This window comes from Antechinus flavipes, chromosome 3 (assembly GCF_016432865.1).
Source record: "Antechinus flavipes isolate AdamAnt ecotype Samford, QLD, Australia chromosome 3, AdamAnt_v2, whole genome shotgun sequence".
Classification (NCBI taxonomy): Eukaryota; Metazoa; Chordata; class Mammalia; order Dasyuromorphia; family Dasyuridae; genus Antechinus; species Antechinus flavipes.
Genome location: NC_067400.1, coordinates 611,185,206 through 611,203,275, shown reverse-complemented (window position 1 = coordinate 611,203,275; position 18,070 = coordinate 611,185,206). Strand labels below are relative to the sequence as shown.

General features: G+C 59.1%; 1 protein-coding gene across 3 annotated transcripts in view; it reads left to right on the top strand.

Annotated features, from left to right (window-relative positions):
- The window catches only part of AGRN (agrin), a 52,934-nt gene that overhangs the window by 21,049 nt on the left and 13,815 nt on the right, over positions 1 to 18,070 (top strand). For all 3 annotated transcript variants that reach the window (XM_051988868.1, XM_051988869.1, XM_051988870.1), the window contains exons 3-21: positions 398 to 604; positions 886 to 1,110; positions 3,370 to 3,594; positions 4,040 to 4,246; positions 6,960 to 7,181; positions 7,669 to 7,863; positions 8,355 to 8,555; positions 11,707 to 11,852; positions 12,003 to 12,108; positions 12,217 to 12,330; positions 12,634 to 12,798; positions 14,016 to 14,159; positions 14,784 to 14,908; positions 15,035 to 15,140; positions 15,383 to 15,838; positions 16,156 to 16,293; positions 16,885 to 17,012; positions 17,622 to 17,736; positions 17,918 to 18,037. In XM_051988868.1, coding sequence (XP_051844828.1) covers positions 398 to 604; positions 886 to 1,110; positions 3,370 to 3,594; positions 4,040 to 4,246; positions 6,960 to 7,181; positions 7,669 to 7,863; positions 8,355 to 8,555; positions 11,707 to 11,852; positions 12,003 to 12,108; positions 12,217 to 12,330; positions 12,634 to 12,798; positions 14,016 to 14,159; positions 14,784 to 14,908; positions 15,035 to 15,140; positions 15,383 to 15,838; positions 16,156 to 16,293; positions 16,885 to 17,012; positions 17,622 to 17,736; positions 17,918 to 18,037 — 3,345 coding nt within the window. The remainder of the gene's footprint in view (positions 1 to 397; positions 605 to 885; positions 1,111 to 3,369; positions 3,595 to 4,039; positions 4,247 to 6,959; positions 7,182 to 7,668; positions 7,864 to 8,354; positions 8,556 to 11,706; positions 11,853 to 12,002; positions 12,109 to 12,216; positions 12,331 to 12,633; positions 12,799 to 14,015; positions 14,160 to 14,783; positions 14,909 to 15,034; positions 15,141 to 15,382; positions 15,839 to 16,155; positions 16,294 to 16,884; positions 17,013 to 17,621; positions 17,737 to 17,917; positions 18,038 to 18,070) is intronic.

Genomic DNA, 18,070 nt, shown 5'->3' with positions numbered 1-18,070 from the left:
CGCGGGTTCGTGTGTGTTTGTCTCCGTGGGCAGCTTCTCCGGGGCTGCCCCCCCGGGCTCTGTCTTGGAATCAGCCATTGCCAGTGCTGGGGGTCACTGTCACTGACCAAGCCGAGCGGTTCCGGGCCTGCGGCTCCCACCAGCTGGCACGGCCCGGGCTCGGGCTGGCACCATAGACCTCGGGAGATCTGGGCCGTCGGCTCCAAGCCTGTCCGTCCCGGGAGGGAGGGAGACGGAGGGGGCCGCCCCAGCAGTCCCCACGATTGCTCCATTAGACGGGAGCAGAGGACCAGGGGTTGCCCTGTTGGCAGGAGGGCTCAGGGATGCTCGGTCCTTGGTCCTCTGGTGGCACGAAGTGGGCAGGGGCCCGAGTGACTCTCTCCCTCCTCCCCCGCAGCCTGCCGGGGCATGCTCTGCGGCTTTGGGGCCGTGTGCGAGCAGAGCGCCGGCCGCGCCACGTGCGTGTGCAAGAAGGGCCCGTGTCCCACCGTGGTGGCGCCCGTGTGTGGGTCCGACGCCTCCACCTACAGCAACGAGTGTGAGCTGCAGAGGGCCCAGTGCAGCCAGCAACGCCGCATCCGCGTGGTCAGCCGGGGGCCCTGTGGTGAGTGAGCCCTCTTCCCCTCGCTGCCCACTGTCCCCCGGCTCCCGAGTGCTCCCTCCGTGGCCCTTCTCACCCTGGGCTTCTGGGGCCCCTGGAACCCCCCACCCCCTGGGCTGCCCCCTGCCCCCTGGGACCCCCCTGCCCCCTGGGACCCCCCCCCCGCCCCCTGGGACCCCCCACCCCCTGGGCTGCCCCCCGCCCCCTGGGACCCCCCGCCCCCAGTGCCCACCTCACCCACCCCACTTCCAGCGCTCCTCAGTGCCTCCTCCCCCTCTCCTCAGGCTCCCGGGACCCCTGCTCGGGGGTGACCTGCAGTTTTGGCAGCACCTGCGCCCGCTCGGCAGACGGGCAGTCGGCCAAATGCATCTGCCCGTCCTCGTGCAGCGGCGTCCCCGAGGGCATCGTGTGCGGCAGCGACGGGCGTGACTACCCCAGCGAGTGCCAGCTGAACCGCCTTGCCTGTGCCCGGCAGGAGAACATTGTCAAGAAGTTCGATGGCCCCTGTGGTGAGAGGCGGGGGCGGGTGCCGGATGGCGAGGGTGGGCACGGGACTGGCCTCGCCCTTCCTCGCCCCCATCCCGGCTTCCTCTGGCAGCAGGGGCACTGAGGAGGGGGGTGGGCTAAGGATCTGGGTTCAAATCCCACTTGTGGGAGCCTGGCCTTCAGCTTCCTCCTGTGCAAGGGGTTATCTCTAAGTCACAGAGACATCTGGGCCCCCGGGAGGCCACAGGGGAAGAGAGAGGGCGCCCCCTCCTGGCCACGCGGAGAGCCACAGTCTTGGAGCTCTATCCATGGGGAGATTGGGTTAAAAGGGCCAGAGGGTGGGGGGTGGGGGTGGGGAGCTTTGGAGAGGACCTGCTCCCTGTGTGGCCTTGCACTTAGTGAGCGCCTAGTGTATACCAGGCTCTGGGAAACTGGGGACCCAAAGAAAGGCAAAATGTCCCTGCTCGAAGGGAGCTGATGGTGTTTGTGGTGCTGTATCACAGCTGTGCACACATAGTGCGTGTGCACATACATGCACACCGGGGTGCACACAGACACACGCGTGTACGTACTACACAATGTCCCTCCAGCCACACGTACGCCAGCGACACCCCAGTGTGCACAGGCTGCCCCCATGTGCACAGCAACACAACACACATGTGCAACACAGACAGCAACACACATGTACATGTGCAGTGTGTGCACAGCTGTATAACACGTGTGCACAACACGATACACTGCACACAGGTCTGTATGCACACAACACACGCGCAATAAACACAAGCCACCCGTGTGCAAAATACATGTGGTCACACATACACGCGCACGCATCCGTGTTTGTAAGCAGTGCAGGCATTTCTGTACACAGTGCACACATGCAGAAATACACATGAATGCACACAACACGCAACACGTATGTGCACACGCTGCATCCACGAGCATTGTGCACATCTACGGGCTACAGGGTTTGAGCCGAGCCCAGGAAGGTGACTCCTTTGGGTCTCATCTGTAAGAGGGATCCGGCCTCTTAGTGACCCTGGGCACTTGCCCTGTCTGCCTCAGTTTCCCCATCGGTAAAATGATGGAGCAGGCAATGGCAAACCTCTTCAGGTATCCAGAAAAGCCCCAGTGGGGTCAGGACGAGGGTCAGACGGGATAAGCAATGAGTGAACGGCCCCCAGAGGGAGGGAGTTCAGCTCTCAATTTCGAAGTCTCTTCCAGCTTTAAATACGGGTCTTGTGAATTCTGGGAAGGACCGCCCCCAGGGAACGGGGTTGAATGTGAAGGCTCTGTAGGGGGAGGGGGGTGCTGGCAGCAGGGGGACTGAGGAGGGAGAGTGGAAAGCATTATGGACAGAGGACTAAAGATCTGGATTCAAATCCGACCTTGTGCGAGTCTGCCCTTCAGCTTCGGTCCCTGGCCCGGAACTCTCTATTTCTATCTCTTATCTCTAAGTCCCCAGGACTGGGCCCCTGGGAGGCCACAGGGGAAGAGAGAGGGCGCCCCCTCCTGGCCCCACTTGGGAGGGTCTCCTGGGGATGTGGGAGGGACTCCTGGGGATGTGGGAGGGGCTCCTGGGGATGTGGGAGGGGCTCCGGGGGTATGGGAGAAACTCCTGGGGGTGTGGGAGGGACTCCTGGGGGTGTGGGAGGGGTTCCTGGGGATATGGGAGAAACTCCTGGGGTATGGGAGGGACTCCTGGGGGTGTGGGAGGGGTTCCTGGGGATGTGGGCGAAATTCCTGGGGTATGGGAGGGGCTCCTGGGGATGTGGGAGGGGCTCCAGGGGGTGTGGGAGAAACTCCTGGGGTGTGGGAGGGGCTCCTGGGGATGTGGGAGGGGCTCCTGGGGATGTGGGAGGGGCTCCAGGGGGTATGGGAGGGACTCCTGGGGGTGTGGTAGGGGTTCCTGGGGATGTGGGCGAAACTCCTGGGGTGTGGGAGGGGCTCCTGGGGATGTGGGAGGGGCTCCGGGGGGTATGGGAGAAACTCCTGGGGGTGTGGGAGGGACTCCTGGGGGTGTGGGAGGGGTTCCTGGGGATGTGGGAGAAACTCCTGGAGTTGTGGGAGGGACTCCTGGGGATGTGGGAGGGGCTCCAGGGGGTATGGGAGAAACTCTTGGGGGTGTGGTAGGGGTTCCTGGGGATGTGGGCGAAACTCCTGGGGTGTGGGAGGGGTTCCTGGGGATGTGGGAGGGGCTCCAGGGGGTGTGGGAGAAACTCCTGGGGGTGTGGGAGGGACTCCTGGGGTCATAGGAGGAGTCTGACTTGCTCCTCTCTGTCCAGATCCCTGCAAAGGCGTTCTCAGCGACCTGAGTCGCGTGTGCTGGGTGAACCCCCGCACCCGCCAGCCTGACATGCTGCTCCGCCCCGAGAGCTGCCCGCCCCGCCAGGAGCCCGTGTGCGGCGACGACGGCGTCACCTACGCCAACGACTGCGTCATGGGCCGCACCAGCGCCACCCGGGGCCTGGACGTCCAGAAGCTGCGCTCCGGGCAGTGCCAGCCGCAAGGTGCGCTAGGGGGCGGAGGCCGGGTGTCCCAGTGGAGGAGGGGCTTCTGGTGGAGGAGGGGCTTCCTCGAGCCTGGGCCTGGGAATTATTTATTTACTCATTTGTTTGTTTAACATTTGCTTTATAAAATGTAGAGTCCCGAATTCTCCCTCCCCCACCCATTGTGAGGACATTCAACCTCAGGCGGCAAAATTAAAACTCCTCCCGCCCTCCAGGGGCCTGCCTCCTCCAGGGGCCTGCCTCCTCCAGGGGGCAGTCGTGCCCGCAGGGGCACCGAGACTGGGTGAGCCCCTCACTGCGCCCCGGACAGCGTCCCCTACGACCCCCCCGCCCGGAGGACAGCCGGGAAGGATGGAGGGTCGCCTCCCCCCAGCCAAGTCCCTCTTCCCCGGGGCGCCCCCCACTCTGGTCCTCTGAGTATCTCCTCCCCGCTTCTGTTCCTCAGACCAGTGCCCGGCCCCCTGCAAGTTCAACGCCGTGTGTCTGATCCGCCGCGGCCGGGCGCGCTGCTCCTGCGACCGCGTGACCTGCGACGGCGCCTACCGGCCCGTGTGCGCGCACGGGGGCCACACGTACGCCAGCGACTGCGAGCGCCAGCGCGCCGAGTGCAACCAGCAGCGGGCGCTGCCCGTCAAGCACCAGGGCCCCTGTGGTAAGGCAGCCCCCGCCTGCGGCCCTCCCGCCTGCTCTCGCGCCCGCCGCTCTCGGTTCCGTGTCTGCCGCGGGGCCCGGGGCCCAGCTTGCCTCAGCCCTCCCATCACACACCATCCATAGCCACCCGTCACGCTTTGGAGGCACAGAGTCCAGGCCTTTGCCGGCCGCCTCCGCTCTTCCCTCCTCTTCTTTCTCCTTCTCCCCCCACCCCCACAAGCTGCCGGGAGACCGCGGGTGTTCCTGACTGCTCCGTAAGTAGCAGGCGACCTTCCAGCCGGCTGGCGCCAGGGGGCGGGGCCGGGGTCTGTTTCCAGGGGAGCAGAGTTGGCCAGGGGGTGTGCTCGAAGCCCCCCCACCCCGGCTGGCTGGCCACACCGGCAAGCTCCCGGGCGCCTTCTGGGAGTCTCTGGGCACCTCGGGGGGCTTTTCTAAAGCGCAGGGTCCCACAGGGAGGGGGGGCCCGGAGCCCTGGCCCCTCCCACCCCCAGCTCTTTCTCCTCCTGAGGGCTCTGGGCAGAGAGGGAGAGAGAATAATCTGGGGGGGGGCGCTGGGGCGGGGCAGGGAGGCGTGGCCTGCGCCGGGGAGATGGTGAGCCTCCAGCCCCCTCCCTCCCCCCAGACCGGTCCCCAGTGGGCATGCGCGCACAGTCACACACGCTTAAACACTAACTCACACGTACACACTCAGCACGCGGACATGCACACAATCACACATTCACACTCACACACTTATACATTCACTCACACACTCACCCCCCCTTCCCCAGAGCCTCCCCCTGTGCAGGAGCCGAGCCCAGGATGGAGACTGGGGGCTTCCCGGCTGGAGGGGGGTCACTGGGGTCCTGGGGGAGGCGCGGGGAGCTTCCTTCCTGCAGGCCCGCCTGAGGGCTCTCTCTGATGCCCGCCTGTCCGTCTGTCCTTGGGGGACACCGCGAGCTTCCTTCCCGCAGGCCCGCCTGAGGGCTCCCTCCGTGTGCGTCCGTCCGTCTGTCCGTCCTCCGTCCGTCTGGGATGCTCTTGTCTTGTCTCTGGCGCTTTTCTTCTCTGGTCCTTTCCTCTCTGCTGTGTCTTGTGTCTTCCAGCCCTGCGTGTTGGGAGGACGGAGGCCCCTGAGCCGCCCCGGGGATCCCCCCCCACCCCACCGGGAGCACCGGCAACCAGAGGTCGGCTTCCCTGGGGCACCGGGTGGGAAGGGACGCTCTCCCTGTGCCCCGCTTCCTTAGCTCTCTGCCCCCCAAAGGATGCTGACAGCCCCCTTCCCACTTTCCCAGGCTCTTGCATCTTCTCCTGGCTCTGGCTGTGACGGCCCAAAGGCCCTGGTCTTGCAGTCGGGGACCTGGGTCTGAGGAGTCACCTGAGGCTCCTTCCAGCTCCCACAGTTGTATGGTTCGGGGCCTGCTCTCCCCGCCCCTCCCCCTTTGCTCGTGGGGTCCTAGCCTCGGCTGGCCCATCGTCCAGGCTTTGGGATGAGGAGCGAGGCGGAGTGAGGGGCTCTCCCTTAGGGCCTGGGGACAGCGGGGCCCTCCCGGAGATCCAGGGCTGGACCAGGCTCCAGCGGGCGCCTCTGCTGCTTGCCTGAGGCCTGCCCTTGAGCTCGGCCGGGGGCAGGCTTGTAGATGGGCTTTGGGGTCTCCAGGGCAGTGAAGGCCCCTCACGTTCTGTGTTCTCGTGTTTGTCCCGTGTCCGGTGTCTGTCGGCGGATGCCTGTGTGTTCTGGTTGTCGCTGCCTCCGCTTTCCCTTTTCCTTCTCTGATCCCACCCCCTCCCCAACTAAGGGCCGGGGGGCTGAGGGGCCGCTCACGGAGGGTGGGGAGCAACGTGACACGGTAGTGGAGTGCCGCCTTCAGAGGGCGGTCACCAGTGGGGTCCTGAGCAAAGCCCTTCTGGCACCCTAGGAACGGGGGCTCCTCAGGCCCCGGGACCCCTGGAGGGTCAGTGCTGCAAGCTGCATGCGGGGCATGGGCAGGAGGAGTCAGGCCAGAAGGCTCGGGAAGGGCCCAGGATGGTCTCAGAAGGCAGAAGGTTTTGGGCTGGAGGCCCCTGCCTAGTGTGGAGAGCCATGGGAAGTGAGAGAGAGAGAGAGTGTGAGTGTGTGTGAGTGAAGGAGTGTGTGAGTGTGTGTGCATGTGCATGTGAATGTGTTTGTGTGTGTGTGCGCACATGTGAGTGTGTATGAATGAAGGAGTGTGCGTGTGTGCACATGTGTGAGTGTTGTGAATGTGTGCACGCGTGAGTGTGTGTGCGTGTGAATGTGTATGCGCACGTGTGAGTGAAGGAGTGTGTGTAAGTGTGTGCGTGCATGAGTGTGTGCATGTGTGAGTGTGTGCGCGCACGTGTGTGAGTGTGTAAGTGTGCGTGTGAGAATGAGTGTGCACACGTGAGTGTGTGCGTGTACACATGTGTGAGTGAGTGTGTACACGTGTGTGAGTGTGTAAGTGTGCGTGCGAGAGTGAGTGTGCACGCGTGTGAGTGAAGGAGTGTGTGTGAGTGTGTGTCTGTGCACACATGTGTGCGTGTGTGCATGTGTGAGTGAGTGTGTGTGTGTGTGTGAGTGAGTGTGTGTGAGTGAGCTTTCGGCTTCTGGGACCTATTTCCCTTATTCTCCCCCAAACTGGCCCCTGCCACACACTAACCCCCCTCCCCCCCAGCCCTGCCTCTGGGATGCCCCTGGATGATTCCAATATTGGCTCTCCTCCTTCCTCTTCCCTCAGACCAGGCGACCCCCAGCCCCTGCCTGGGGGTCCAATGTCCTTTTGGGGCCACGTGTGTGGTGAGGAACTGGGAGGCCGTGTGTGAATGTCAGCAGGTCTGTGCGGGCCTCTACGACCCCGTGTGTGGCAATGACGGGGTCACCTATGGAAGCCCCTGTGAGCTGGAAGCCACAGCCTGCGTCCTCAGGAAGGAGATCCTGGTCACTCGCAAGGGACCCTGTGGTCAGTGATTCTGGGGTGCTGGGGGTGATTGGGGGCCCTGTGGTCAGTGATTCTAGGGGTGATTGGGGACCCTATGGTCAGTGATTCTGGGGTGCCGGGGGTGATTGGGGGCCCTGTGGTCAGTGATTCTGGGGTGCGGGGGGTGACTGGGGGCCTGTGGTCAGTGATTCTGGGGTGCCGGGGGGTGATTGGGGACCCTATGGTCAGTGATTCTAGGGGTGCCGGGGGGTGACTGGGGGGACTTGATAAGAGATTCCAGGGGCTCTGGGGGAATGGCTGGGGTAGGTCTGTAGTCAGTAAACCTGAGAGACTAAAGGGCAGCATCTGGGTGGTTAGAGACAAGAACTATGGGGCCTGTGGCCAGTGATCGCGGGGCCCTGAAGGGATGGTGACAAGGGAGGGGCCGGCGTGACCGCCAGGGACGCGATTGTTGGGGTGTCTGGAGCCGGATGGTGACGGGAGCTCTGCCTTTCTCCCCTTCCCCCAGGCCTCTGTGGAAAGTGCCAGTTTGGGGCCCTGTGTGAGGCGGAGACCGGCCGCTGCGTGTGTCCCACCGAGTGCGTGGCTTCGGCCCAGCCCGTGTGCGGCTCGGACGGGAACACGTACGGCAGTGAGTGTGAGCTGCATGTCCACGCTTGCACTCGCCAGATTAACCTCAGCGTGGCCTCCCCAGGACATTGCAGTGAGTGTCTGGGCCCCTTCCTGGTCCCCCCTGAGGCCGTCAGAATTAGGGGGCAGGCGTTTCCAACAGGGCTCTGGGAGGTTTCAATAAGTCCGACTTGGGCTTCCAGGAGTCGGGGGCTGTCCCTGTCCCTGGCCTTGGTCAGAAGGGTCTTCAAACCAAGACTGGATGGCCTCTTGTGGAGGGATTCTTGTTTAGGTCTAGCTGGGACTTGACCCCCTACCCTTCTGATTATAGAAACTCTGTGCTTCCCCACTTATAACCTTGTCCCCCCCCCCCCCCCCCCGATATCATCACCATTCTCCCCCAGGCTCACTTAACACAAGGAAAGTGAGTCCCGGAAGTCGAGGTTGCTCAAAGCCACTGGTCCCAACTTGCCACTGGCCCCCTTCCCCCATGCCCCTCGTTATACATTCTCTCTTGCGGCCCAGGGCCAGCCTGGCAGATGTGGGGGGGGGGTGACCTGTCCTGCTCTCTCCCTCTCTCTACAGAGACATGTGGAGACACAGTATGTACCTTTGGGGCCGTGTGCTCCAACGGGCAGTGCGTGTGCCCCCGGTGTGAGCGGCCACCCCCCAGCCCGGTCTGTGGCAGTGATGGGATCACCTATGGCAGCAGCTGTGAGCTCCGAGAGGCTTCCTGCCAGCAGCAGAAGAAGATTGAGGAGGTCCGGGCTGGGCCCTGCGAGGACGGTAGGTGGACCCCAGAGCCCAGGACCTCATCCCGCTTAGCCCCTGCTGGACCGATGGGAAAGGATTGTCTTTGTACTTTCTTTGTATTCTTTCTCCTTATAGTATGGTGCCTGGCATCTAGTAGGTGCTTAATAAATGCTTGTTGACCTGCTACATACTTTTCAATAGAAAAGAAGCCATTGCTTTTCCCAGCCCCAAACCGAATTAATTTTCATGACTAATTTTAATTACTGGCATTATTAAGTTTAGTAAGTAATTGACTAGGCATTAATTTAATAGTTTTAATTACTGGCTTTATTAAATAAATGCTTAATTCCTTCTCTTTATAGTACAGTGCCTGGCATCTAATAGGTGCTTAATAAATGCTTGTTGACCTAATACATATTTCTTTAATAGAAAAGATGCCATTACTTTCCGCAGCCCTAAACCAAATTAATTTTCAGGACTAATTTTAATTACTGACATTATTAAATTTGGTAAGTAATTGACTAGACATTAATTTAATAGTTTTAATTACTGGCTTTATTAAATAGGTGCTTAATAAATGCTCATTGACTTGAAAAGCACATCTTTAATAGAAGAGAAGCTACTGCTTCTTTTCACAATTAACATTTGTAATTATTTTAAAATATTTATATTAATTGACACCTTTTATTTTGATATCATTTAGATTTGTTGCCAAATTCCTTTCCCTTTCTTTTTAGCAAATCATCCTTTATCCCTTATCATAAAGAATCTCTAAAAATTCAACAAAACTAATCAGAAAATCTAATGTTCCACGTCCTTGGAGCCCCACTCTGTTAAGGACTGAGAGAGCCTCGTTGTCTTATCTCTTCTTTGGGGATCAAACTTTTTTTCTTTTAAATAATTTTTCAATCTTCATTTGATTGGCTTGTGATGGTCATTCCTTTCATTTCCATTACTGTCCTGCCTGGGACAGCCATTGTGCATGTTGTTTTCTTGGCTGCATTTAGCTTCCCTCTGTATCTGTTCATGTAAGTCTTCCCATAATTCTCTGTAGTCATCATTTCTCCAATCACAGCATTATTCCAACATACTCATGGACACCAAGCTGTTTAGCCCTTCCTCAGATCAGTGGATAGTTTTGTTTTCAGTTCTTTGTTAGCAAAAAAAAAAAATTAAAAATTCTGCTATAAATATTTCGGTAAAGATAGGACCTTTTCTTTTTATGGGCTATGTACCAGGAAGTTGAATCTCTGGGTCAGTAGGTATGGCCATTTTAGTTATAAAATTTTTTATTGCTCTTATTAGTTTACACATAATTTATATTTTTAAATAACATCAAGTGGTTTCCAAAAACTAAATCACTTGAAAAACTAATTATTGTTATTATTATTATTATTAGTCTATTCTCCCTGCCTCCCCTAGACAGGGAGCATTTCCTTCTAAGGAAGCATGTTGAAGAAGAGAATTTTAAAAAGATTCAGCAAAACAGGGTAAACCATCAAGTAGGTGAGGCAGCAGATGGGATGCTTTCTACCTATAAGTCCCTACTTCTGAAAAGAAGAGATGGAAAGGTATTTTCTCATTTCCTTGTGAGGGACAAATTTGATTTTTAGGATTAGATGGCATTCAGATTATTATATTTATGATATTTTATTTTTATATTTATTCATTTTTATTATCATAATATCTTTAATTTTTATTATATTTATTTTTGATATTTCTTTTTTGACATCAATTAATTTCTTATTTATAAATGCTCTATTGCACAAAATAAAAAAGTAATACAATTAATTAGTACTAATAATGGAATGCTTAATTAATAATATTTAATAAAGTATTTATATTTATCATCATCATTCTATATTCTGCTTGCTTCAGCTTTCCTCAGCTCATAGAAATCTTCTTATGATACTCCGAATTCTTCATATTCTTTCTTTTGTTTTGTTTTCTTCTTTCCCTTCCCTCAGTCCGCAGAGAATATCATCCAAACCCTTTCCTGCGGATGTTATGTCCAAAGGAACGTAAATCTTGATCATTGAAACCTCACAAGATACCTTGGGGTTTAGAGGCTAGATTTCTTTCTTAAGCACCATGTCTTAAATCCACATCACTCTGTCTCTCACTGATGGTCCCAGGCCGAGCTCCACTTGGTCATTGTTCGGGCCATGATTGGTTCATTTTGCAATTATTTTGTTTTGGCCAGAAATCTTCCCTTCCCAGATTTATACGTATGCAGGCATGCATGTATACATTGGTAATATGCATATGTAACATAGAATATGTGTGTGTATATAACACATATATAATACAGGAGTGTATATATTTTTTGACCGTATAAAAAAGGCCATTCTTTGCCTGATTTCTTATCTAGCCTTAATCACTGCCTCAGTCAGACTGAGATTGGGGAAAGACCTTCGTTAAAAAGGCCTAGGTCTCCCCCTGTGTCCAAGGCCGTCTCCAATTAGCCTGATCCACATCTTGTCATTGTTCTTAGGTGGCTCTGGAGGAGAAAGTGAGGTTGGTGACTTTGCACAGCCCTCCCTCACTTAAGTTCATTTGACTTGCAAGTCATGGCATCAGCTCCCTGATGTCCAGCTCATCCTTGAGAATGAAGGACAAACATCTTCTTAGCTATTTGTTTTTCCATTGAGAGTCATTTATTGTTTCTCTCTCACACTCTCCCTGATAAAAAACAAACACACACACCCAACCCAAGTCCTTTAGAGAGGTTGGTGAGTCCTCCTGGACCATTAGATGGATTTGAGGGCCATTCTGTGTCTTATGCTGCTGGCCCAGGCACCAAGATTTCTAGGTTTCCATAACTCCAGATTTATTGTCCTCTCCCAGGAGCTGATGGCGCTTCTGGGCCTGATGGATCACAGCTTTGCCTAGAGACTGCCCATGGGGTGTTCTAACGTGGTGGGCTCTGAGTGGGGTTGGCGGGGATAGGGTAGGAAGGGAGAGTGCGGTCTGTCTTTCCACCCCAGCTTGGCATTGTCCTCTAGCCTCGTGGGTGGGCTCTCCTGAGGTGGCGTGATGGCTGGCCCAGTTAACTGAGCCTCCGCCAGCTCCGTTAGGACCACTTTCATCTCCTGTCTCTGGAACTCCTCCCGGGGACGGGAGGGGCAGCCTTGGGGAAGCAAGCGCTGGGATTCGGCTGCTCACCGTGCCGCCCTCCCTGCAGAATGTGGCTCTGGGGGCTCCGGCTCGGGTGAGGACGGGGAGTGTGAGCAGGAGCGGTGCCGGCGCCGGGGAGGCGTGTGGGACGAGGACGCGGAGGATGATCGGTGCATCTGTGACTTCAGCTGCCAGACGGTGTTACGCAGCCCGGTGAGGATGCGCCCTTGCCCTGACCTCCCCCCTCCCTGCATGGACCCCGGCGTCCCCAGCCTGGCCTGCCTGGGGAGGGAAGGGCTGTTTCCCAGCCCCTCGCCTCACCAAGACCCACCTTCCCTCCTTTCTTTCTGCACCCTCTGCCAGGTGTGTGGTTCTGATGGGGTCACCTATGGTAACGAGTGTGAGTTGAAAAAAGCAAGGTGTGAGAGTCGCCAGGAGCTGTATGTCACAGCCCAGGGTGCCTGCCGAGGTAGGGGGCTGGGGGGGCGGGGCTGTCCAGATGGGGGGCTGGGTGATCCGGGGCTGCCTGCGCTCGTCGGGCTCAAGCCTGTGCCATGTACCTGTCTCACTCTCTTAGCCACGCCGACGATGGTCCCGCCCCCGCCTGTCTTACACTGCTCTCAGACCCCCTACGGCTGCTGTCTGGACAATGTCACCAGGGCCCAGGGTGTTGGCTTGGCTGGCTGTCCAAGTGAGTGTGTGTGTGGTTTCCCTAGCCCAGGGGCAGGATTTTTTTGAGGGGGGATATAGTGTCCTCTGTTTAGAGATAGGGACCTGTAACGCGGAGGGGACAAGGGCTTTGAGGACACGGACGAGCCCAGACAGGCCCATCCCCACCTCGAGGTGCTGGTCACTGACTTTCCCCTGAAATTCCCAGGCAGAGCTGAATAGGGGTCAAGGGGAAAAGGGTGATTTTGGGAGCCCAGAGCCCCAGATTTGGGGGCTCCTCTGCCTGTAGGGGGGCCCCAGGGTGACTTCTGGCTGTGGATCGCAGGCACCTGTCAGTGTAACCCATATGGCTCCTATGGGGGCGGCTGTGACCCCATCTCCGGCCAGTGCTCCTGCCGCCCGGGCGTGGGGGGCCTCAAGTGCGATCGATGTGAGCCGGGCTTCTGGAACTTCCGTGGCATCGTGACTGACGGCCGGAGCGGCTGCACCCGTGAGTGCCTGAGCGGGGGCGGGGGGTGCTGTTGGCGGTCCCTAAACTCCTTCTCTCCCCATGTGGCAGCATGGGGCCCCCCCCCATCCCTGTCCGTGGGACTAGGCTAGTCCCTCACGCTTCCTGGCTGTCAGTGAGGGCAGATAAAGGGGGTCCGGGGTCGGACTGGATGGGAGACGCCATGATGGCTCCAGTCCCCGAGCTGGGGTGAGAGGAGGTGATGGGTCCCCAGGGGCACGGGCATGACAGAGTAGTTTTTCTAGCCTCAACACCTCACAGTCATGTGTGTTTGTGCATACACACATGCACTCACGCACACACGTGCTCACACACATGCACTCATGCACACACTCACATGCGCACACATACACTGATGCACACACTCACACACGTGCACACACACATGCACGCACACACTCACATGCACACACACATGCACTCACGCACACGTGCTCACACACATGCACTCATGCACACACACTCACATGCACACACACGCACTCATGCGCACACACACATACACTGATGCACACACTCACACACGCACACACACATGCACACACACACGCACACACTCACACACACATACACACGCACGTGCGCACACACACTCACACGCACACACATACACATGCATACACACACTCACACACATACACATGTACACACACATACACACGCACACATGCATACACATGCACACACGCACACATGCACACACACGCACTCACGCGCACACACACACTCACACGCACACACACATACACTCACGCACACACACACACTCACGCACACACTCACGCACACACGCACCATAAAACGTTTGACTCCACGTTCCTTCTGGGGTCAGTTAGCCACTTGGGGATTCTCCTTGGCCCGTGGCAAACTCCCGGCCAGCCGCCACTGTCAGCTCGAGCCAGCTGGGATTTCTACTAAAGAAAACTACCTACGTGGCAAAGGTTGAAATTGAAGGATTATCCCCTTTGGGGGTATCTGCACCCCCTCCCTTCGTGGGGTTCGTGGAAGGCCCGTGAAACATGACTTTGCAGCCCCTGCCGAGTAGCCAGGAGGGTCAAGCTAAGGGCAGAGGCCAGAGCCAAGGCCTAGGTCAGTCTGGGTCCCTCTCCATCCCCTGACCGCCACCAGAGGTCCCCGGCGGCCCTGTCCTGGAGCCCCAGGCCGGCTAAGGCCCATGGCTCCACCTCCCGCCCTTCCAGCCTGTAACTGTGACCCTGGAGGCTCCGTAAGAGATGACTGTGAGCAGATGACTGGACTGTGCTCCTGCAAGGAAGGCATCACAGGGATGAAATGCAGCCAGTGTCCCCCCGGCAGCATCCTGGGCCCCTCAGGCTGTGAGAACGGTGAGTCCCAAGCCCCCCAAGGCAGGCTTTAATGCTCTGGGGGGTGAGGGGGTCGGTGGGATGGACGAGACAGTCTGCTGGAGGCGGGATGACGAGGGAAAGGGCAATGACCTTTCCCTCCCACCTCTGTCTGGCCAGGGTAAATGTTTAACAACCAGCTGCCCAGGTTATAAATGATCACACCGCACATTTAACAACCAGCTCTCGAGAGCTGGGTTGACTGTCTCCAGCACACTCTTGTACCCATTTTCTAAATGAGAATCTCCTCTGTGACAAGGTACTGTGAGACTTCTCTCAGTGTGTCCCAGGGCCATGTAGGTGAGATTCCCAAAGCACCCTTTGAACATCTCCTTGGGTCACCCTGTGAGACAGCTCTTGTGGGCATCATTATTCCTGTTTTACAGAGGAGTAAACTGAGGTCTAAAGTGAGGTTACTTGCCCACTGTCCCGTTCATTGCACCGAACACGCCCTTATTAAATGCCTGCTGCGGGCAGGCTGGGGCCAGTTGTGGGGACGGCCTCCAAGGCCCGCCCACTCTCAAGCTCTGGGATTCCCTAATGTTGCTCCTCCTGCCGCCCGAGGATGGGCAGAGAGCTGGAAGCTCACAATGTCTTCACCCCCAGACCCCTCGGCTCCCAAGTCGTGCGCTGAGCTGAGCTGCGAGTTTGGGGCGTCCTGCGTGGAGACGGGTGACTCTGCCCACTGTGAGTGCCCGGCCCCCGTGTGTCCAGAGGACAACATGGTCAAGGTGGGTGAGGGTGTTGCTGGGCCCTTCCCCCCCCCATACCTGCTTCATTCCCACCCCCTCCCCTCTCCCCCTTTCTTCCCTGTGTCCTCCAGCACGGCTGAGTCTTTTCTCCCGCCCCCTCCCCAGGTCTGTGGCTCGGATGGGGTGACCTACGGAGACCCCTGTCAGCTGAGGACCATCGCCTGCCGCCAGGGCCGGACGATTACTGTGCGGCATTTTGGGCAGTGCCACGGTGAGGAGCCTGGGGACGCGTTGTCCATCCTCTGCCTCAGGCGGAGGCCCTCCTAGGCCGGGGGAGCAGCCCCCAAAGCAGAGACCCCAGACGCCTTCCTTGCTCGTGTCCAGAGCTTGTCCACAGGCCCAACCCAAGCTAGTCTCTGGTTCCTCTTCGGCCCCAGCTCCCCGGCGGGGAGACCCCGGCCCTGGGCCCTCTGGCAGCCCCGTTATGGAGCCCTCCCCTGCTTTTCCTTTCAGAGTCCGTCACTCACGGGACGCCCCCTGCCCAGCCTCCCACCGCCCCATCTGTGGTGACCTCGGAAACCTTCCTGCCCTCCCTCCTGAGGTTCACCAGCCCGGCCCCGGAGACCACCGTGACGACAACCTGGCTGGGTCGGGGCCCCCAGCTCACCCCCCGCAGCCGCTCCACCACCCGACCGCCCGTGCAGGCCTGGACCACGGCAGGCGTCCGCCGGACCACGCCGCGGCTTGCTGCTCCCGCCCGGACCACGCCTGGCATCCACAGGGCGACGGTCCGGCCGTCCCCCCCTAGCTGGACCACGGCAGGCGTGCACCGGAGCACGGCGCGGCCCATCCTGACCGCCCCGATAGCCCCCGCGGCCATTCCCACCCTGACCTACCTCGAGTCCGGCAGCGCCAGCGGCGACGAGGAGCTCAGCGGCGACCTGGAGGCCAGCGGGGCGGGATCCGCAGGTGAGCCTCGGCCCGGCAGTCCGCTCTCACGCCTTTGTCGCTTCCTCCCGGGGAGGGTCTTTGCACCGGGGCGAGGGATGGCTCTCCCTTGGGCAGAGGGGTCTCGCTCTGTGTCTGAGGTCAGCCCCTAAGTGTGCCGGTTCAGTGAGTGAGTGGGTGAAGGGAGGAAGGAATTAATAGACCGATGCCAAGGAACCCCAGACCTCGGCCCCCTGGGGAGCCCGGGTGACTCGGGACTGCCCTCGGAGCCGCTGCCAGCCTGAGCCTGGCTCGAGCCCCCCAGGCTTCTTGCCCACCCACATCCCTTCTGCCTGCAGGGATGGAGCTCTTGGAAGAGGGAGGTGTGTCGGTCCCCACGCCCGCCATTGAGAGGGCTTCCTGCTACAACTTGCCCCTGGGCTGCTGCTCGGACGGAGAGACGCCCGCCCTGGACGCCGAGGGCACCAACTGCCCAGGTCTGTGGCCTCCCGAGGGCCCTGGGGCGGGGGCTGGAGGGTGGGGCTGCGTCCGAGCAGGCTGTTCCCCTCCTCCCCTGACTCTGTGCCCCCAGCCCCCGGGAGTGAACCTCCCCCCGTACGTACGGACCGGCCAGGGAACGGACGCTCCCTGGGGGCAGACACGGGTTTGCCTCCCTTTGTATCCTCGGTGCCTGGCACCTCAAAATGGGCAGCGAGTCTGGGGGCAGGAGGTCACTACCCCGTGAAAGGGCCTCCGGGGCCCCGCCCACACGGGCAGCCTGGGGGAGGGTCTGCGGGAGGATTTCCTTCCTGACTCGGTGTTCGCGTGGGGGCGCGCGAGCCCGCCACCCTCTGGCTAATGTCTCTCTCTTGTTGCCTAGGCAGCCCTGGGGGCACCTGCCGCTGGGGCCGCCGCCCAGACGAGGCCTCGTGGTAACTCTGGCCGCCCCCGCCAGCTCCCATTAACCTCATAGCCCCATCTCACTAACCGCCCCCCGCCCTGCTCGCTGCTATCCCGGGGCCCGGACCCCTCGCCAGCTGTGCTGGGCACGGGGGCTCACTGTCTCCTCTCCACCCCCCCCCCCACAGCCACCAAGGTGTTCCAGGGGGTGCTGGTGCTGGAAGAGGTCGAGGGTCAGGAGCTCTTCTACACCCCAGAGATGGCCGATCCCAAGTCGGAGCTCTTCGGCGAGACGGCCCGAAGCATCGAGAGCGTGGTACGCCCCCTGCCCTTGCCCTGGGGTCTCCCCCTCCACAGGCACCCACGCAGGGCGCTCACCGGCGGAGCACCGGGGCCTAAGCTGTCGGCATTTATTAAGCGCCTGCTGAATGCCAGGCTTACGACTAGGACCTCACTTTATCCTCACAAGCACTCTGGGAGGTTCCCCATTTTGCAGATGAGGAAACTGAAGCATAAGTAAAGTGATTTGCCCAGTCATGTAGATTGAGGCTGGATTTGAACTCCTGGACTTCAGGCCTGCTGTTCCCTAGTAGCAGGAGTTGGGGGACCCCAGAAAGGGGAAGCCACAGACCTCCTTCCCCTGCCCTCTCCAAGGACGTGAACTACCACATGACTTCAGTACGGCTAGTCCCGAGGCAGGGGGATGGATTGAACGACCTTCGCCGCTCTCTAGTTTCTCTCATTTTGCCAGTTCTCCCCCCCACCCCCCTTTGCCCGCAGAGGACACAGAATGTAATTCAGAGGCCTCCAGGATCTCCCGGGGCCTCCCTCCCCCTCCAAGGTCATACACCAGGCTAGTCTGTGTTAGGGCAACCCTAGAGATGGGGGAGGGTCTCCCTGCCTCCCTGACCCCGCCTCCCCACAGCTGGAGGGCCTGTTCCGGAATTCAGACGTCAAGAAGGACTTCCGGAGTGTCCGGATGCGGGACCTGGGACCGGGCGGCTCTGTGCGCGCCATTGTGGATGCCCACTTCGACCCCTGTGAGTGAGGTCCCCCAGGCGGGGGGTGGGGGCGGCGGGGGAGGGGCCTCAGGGACAAAAGGGCCTGTGTGGGAGCAGCTGACAACGGCCCCCTTGTTTGGGATCCCGTTCGGGAGGCGGCGGGGGCGGTCGGGGTCAGGGCTTTTGAGCAGCCGCCCCCATGTCCCTTTCCTCCCCCCAGCCACATCCTTCACAGCGCCTGATGTGGGCCGGGCCCTGCTGAAGCAGATCCGAGCGTCCAAGAAGAGGGTCCTCGTGGTCAAGCAGCCCCTGGCCGACCACGTGAAGTTCATGGACTTTGGTGAGTGCCAGCCTGGCCTTCTGACCAGATGGG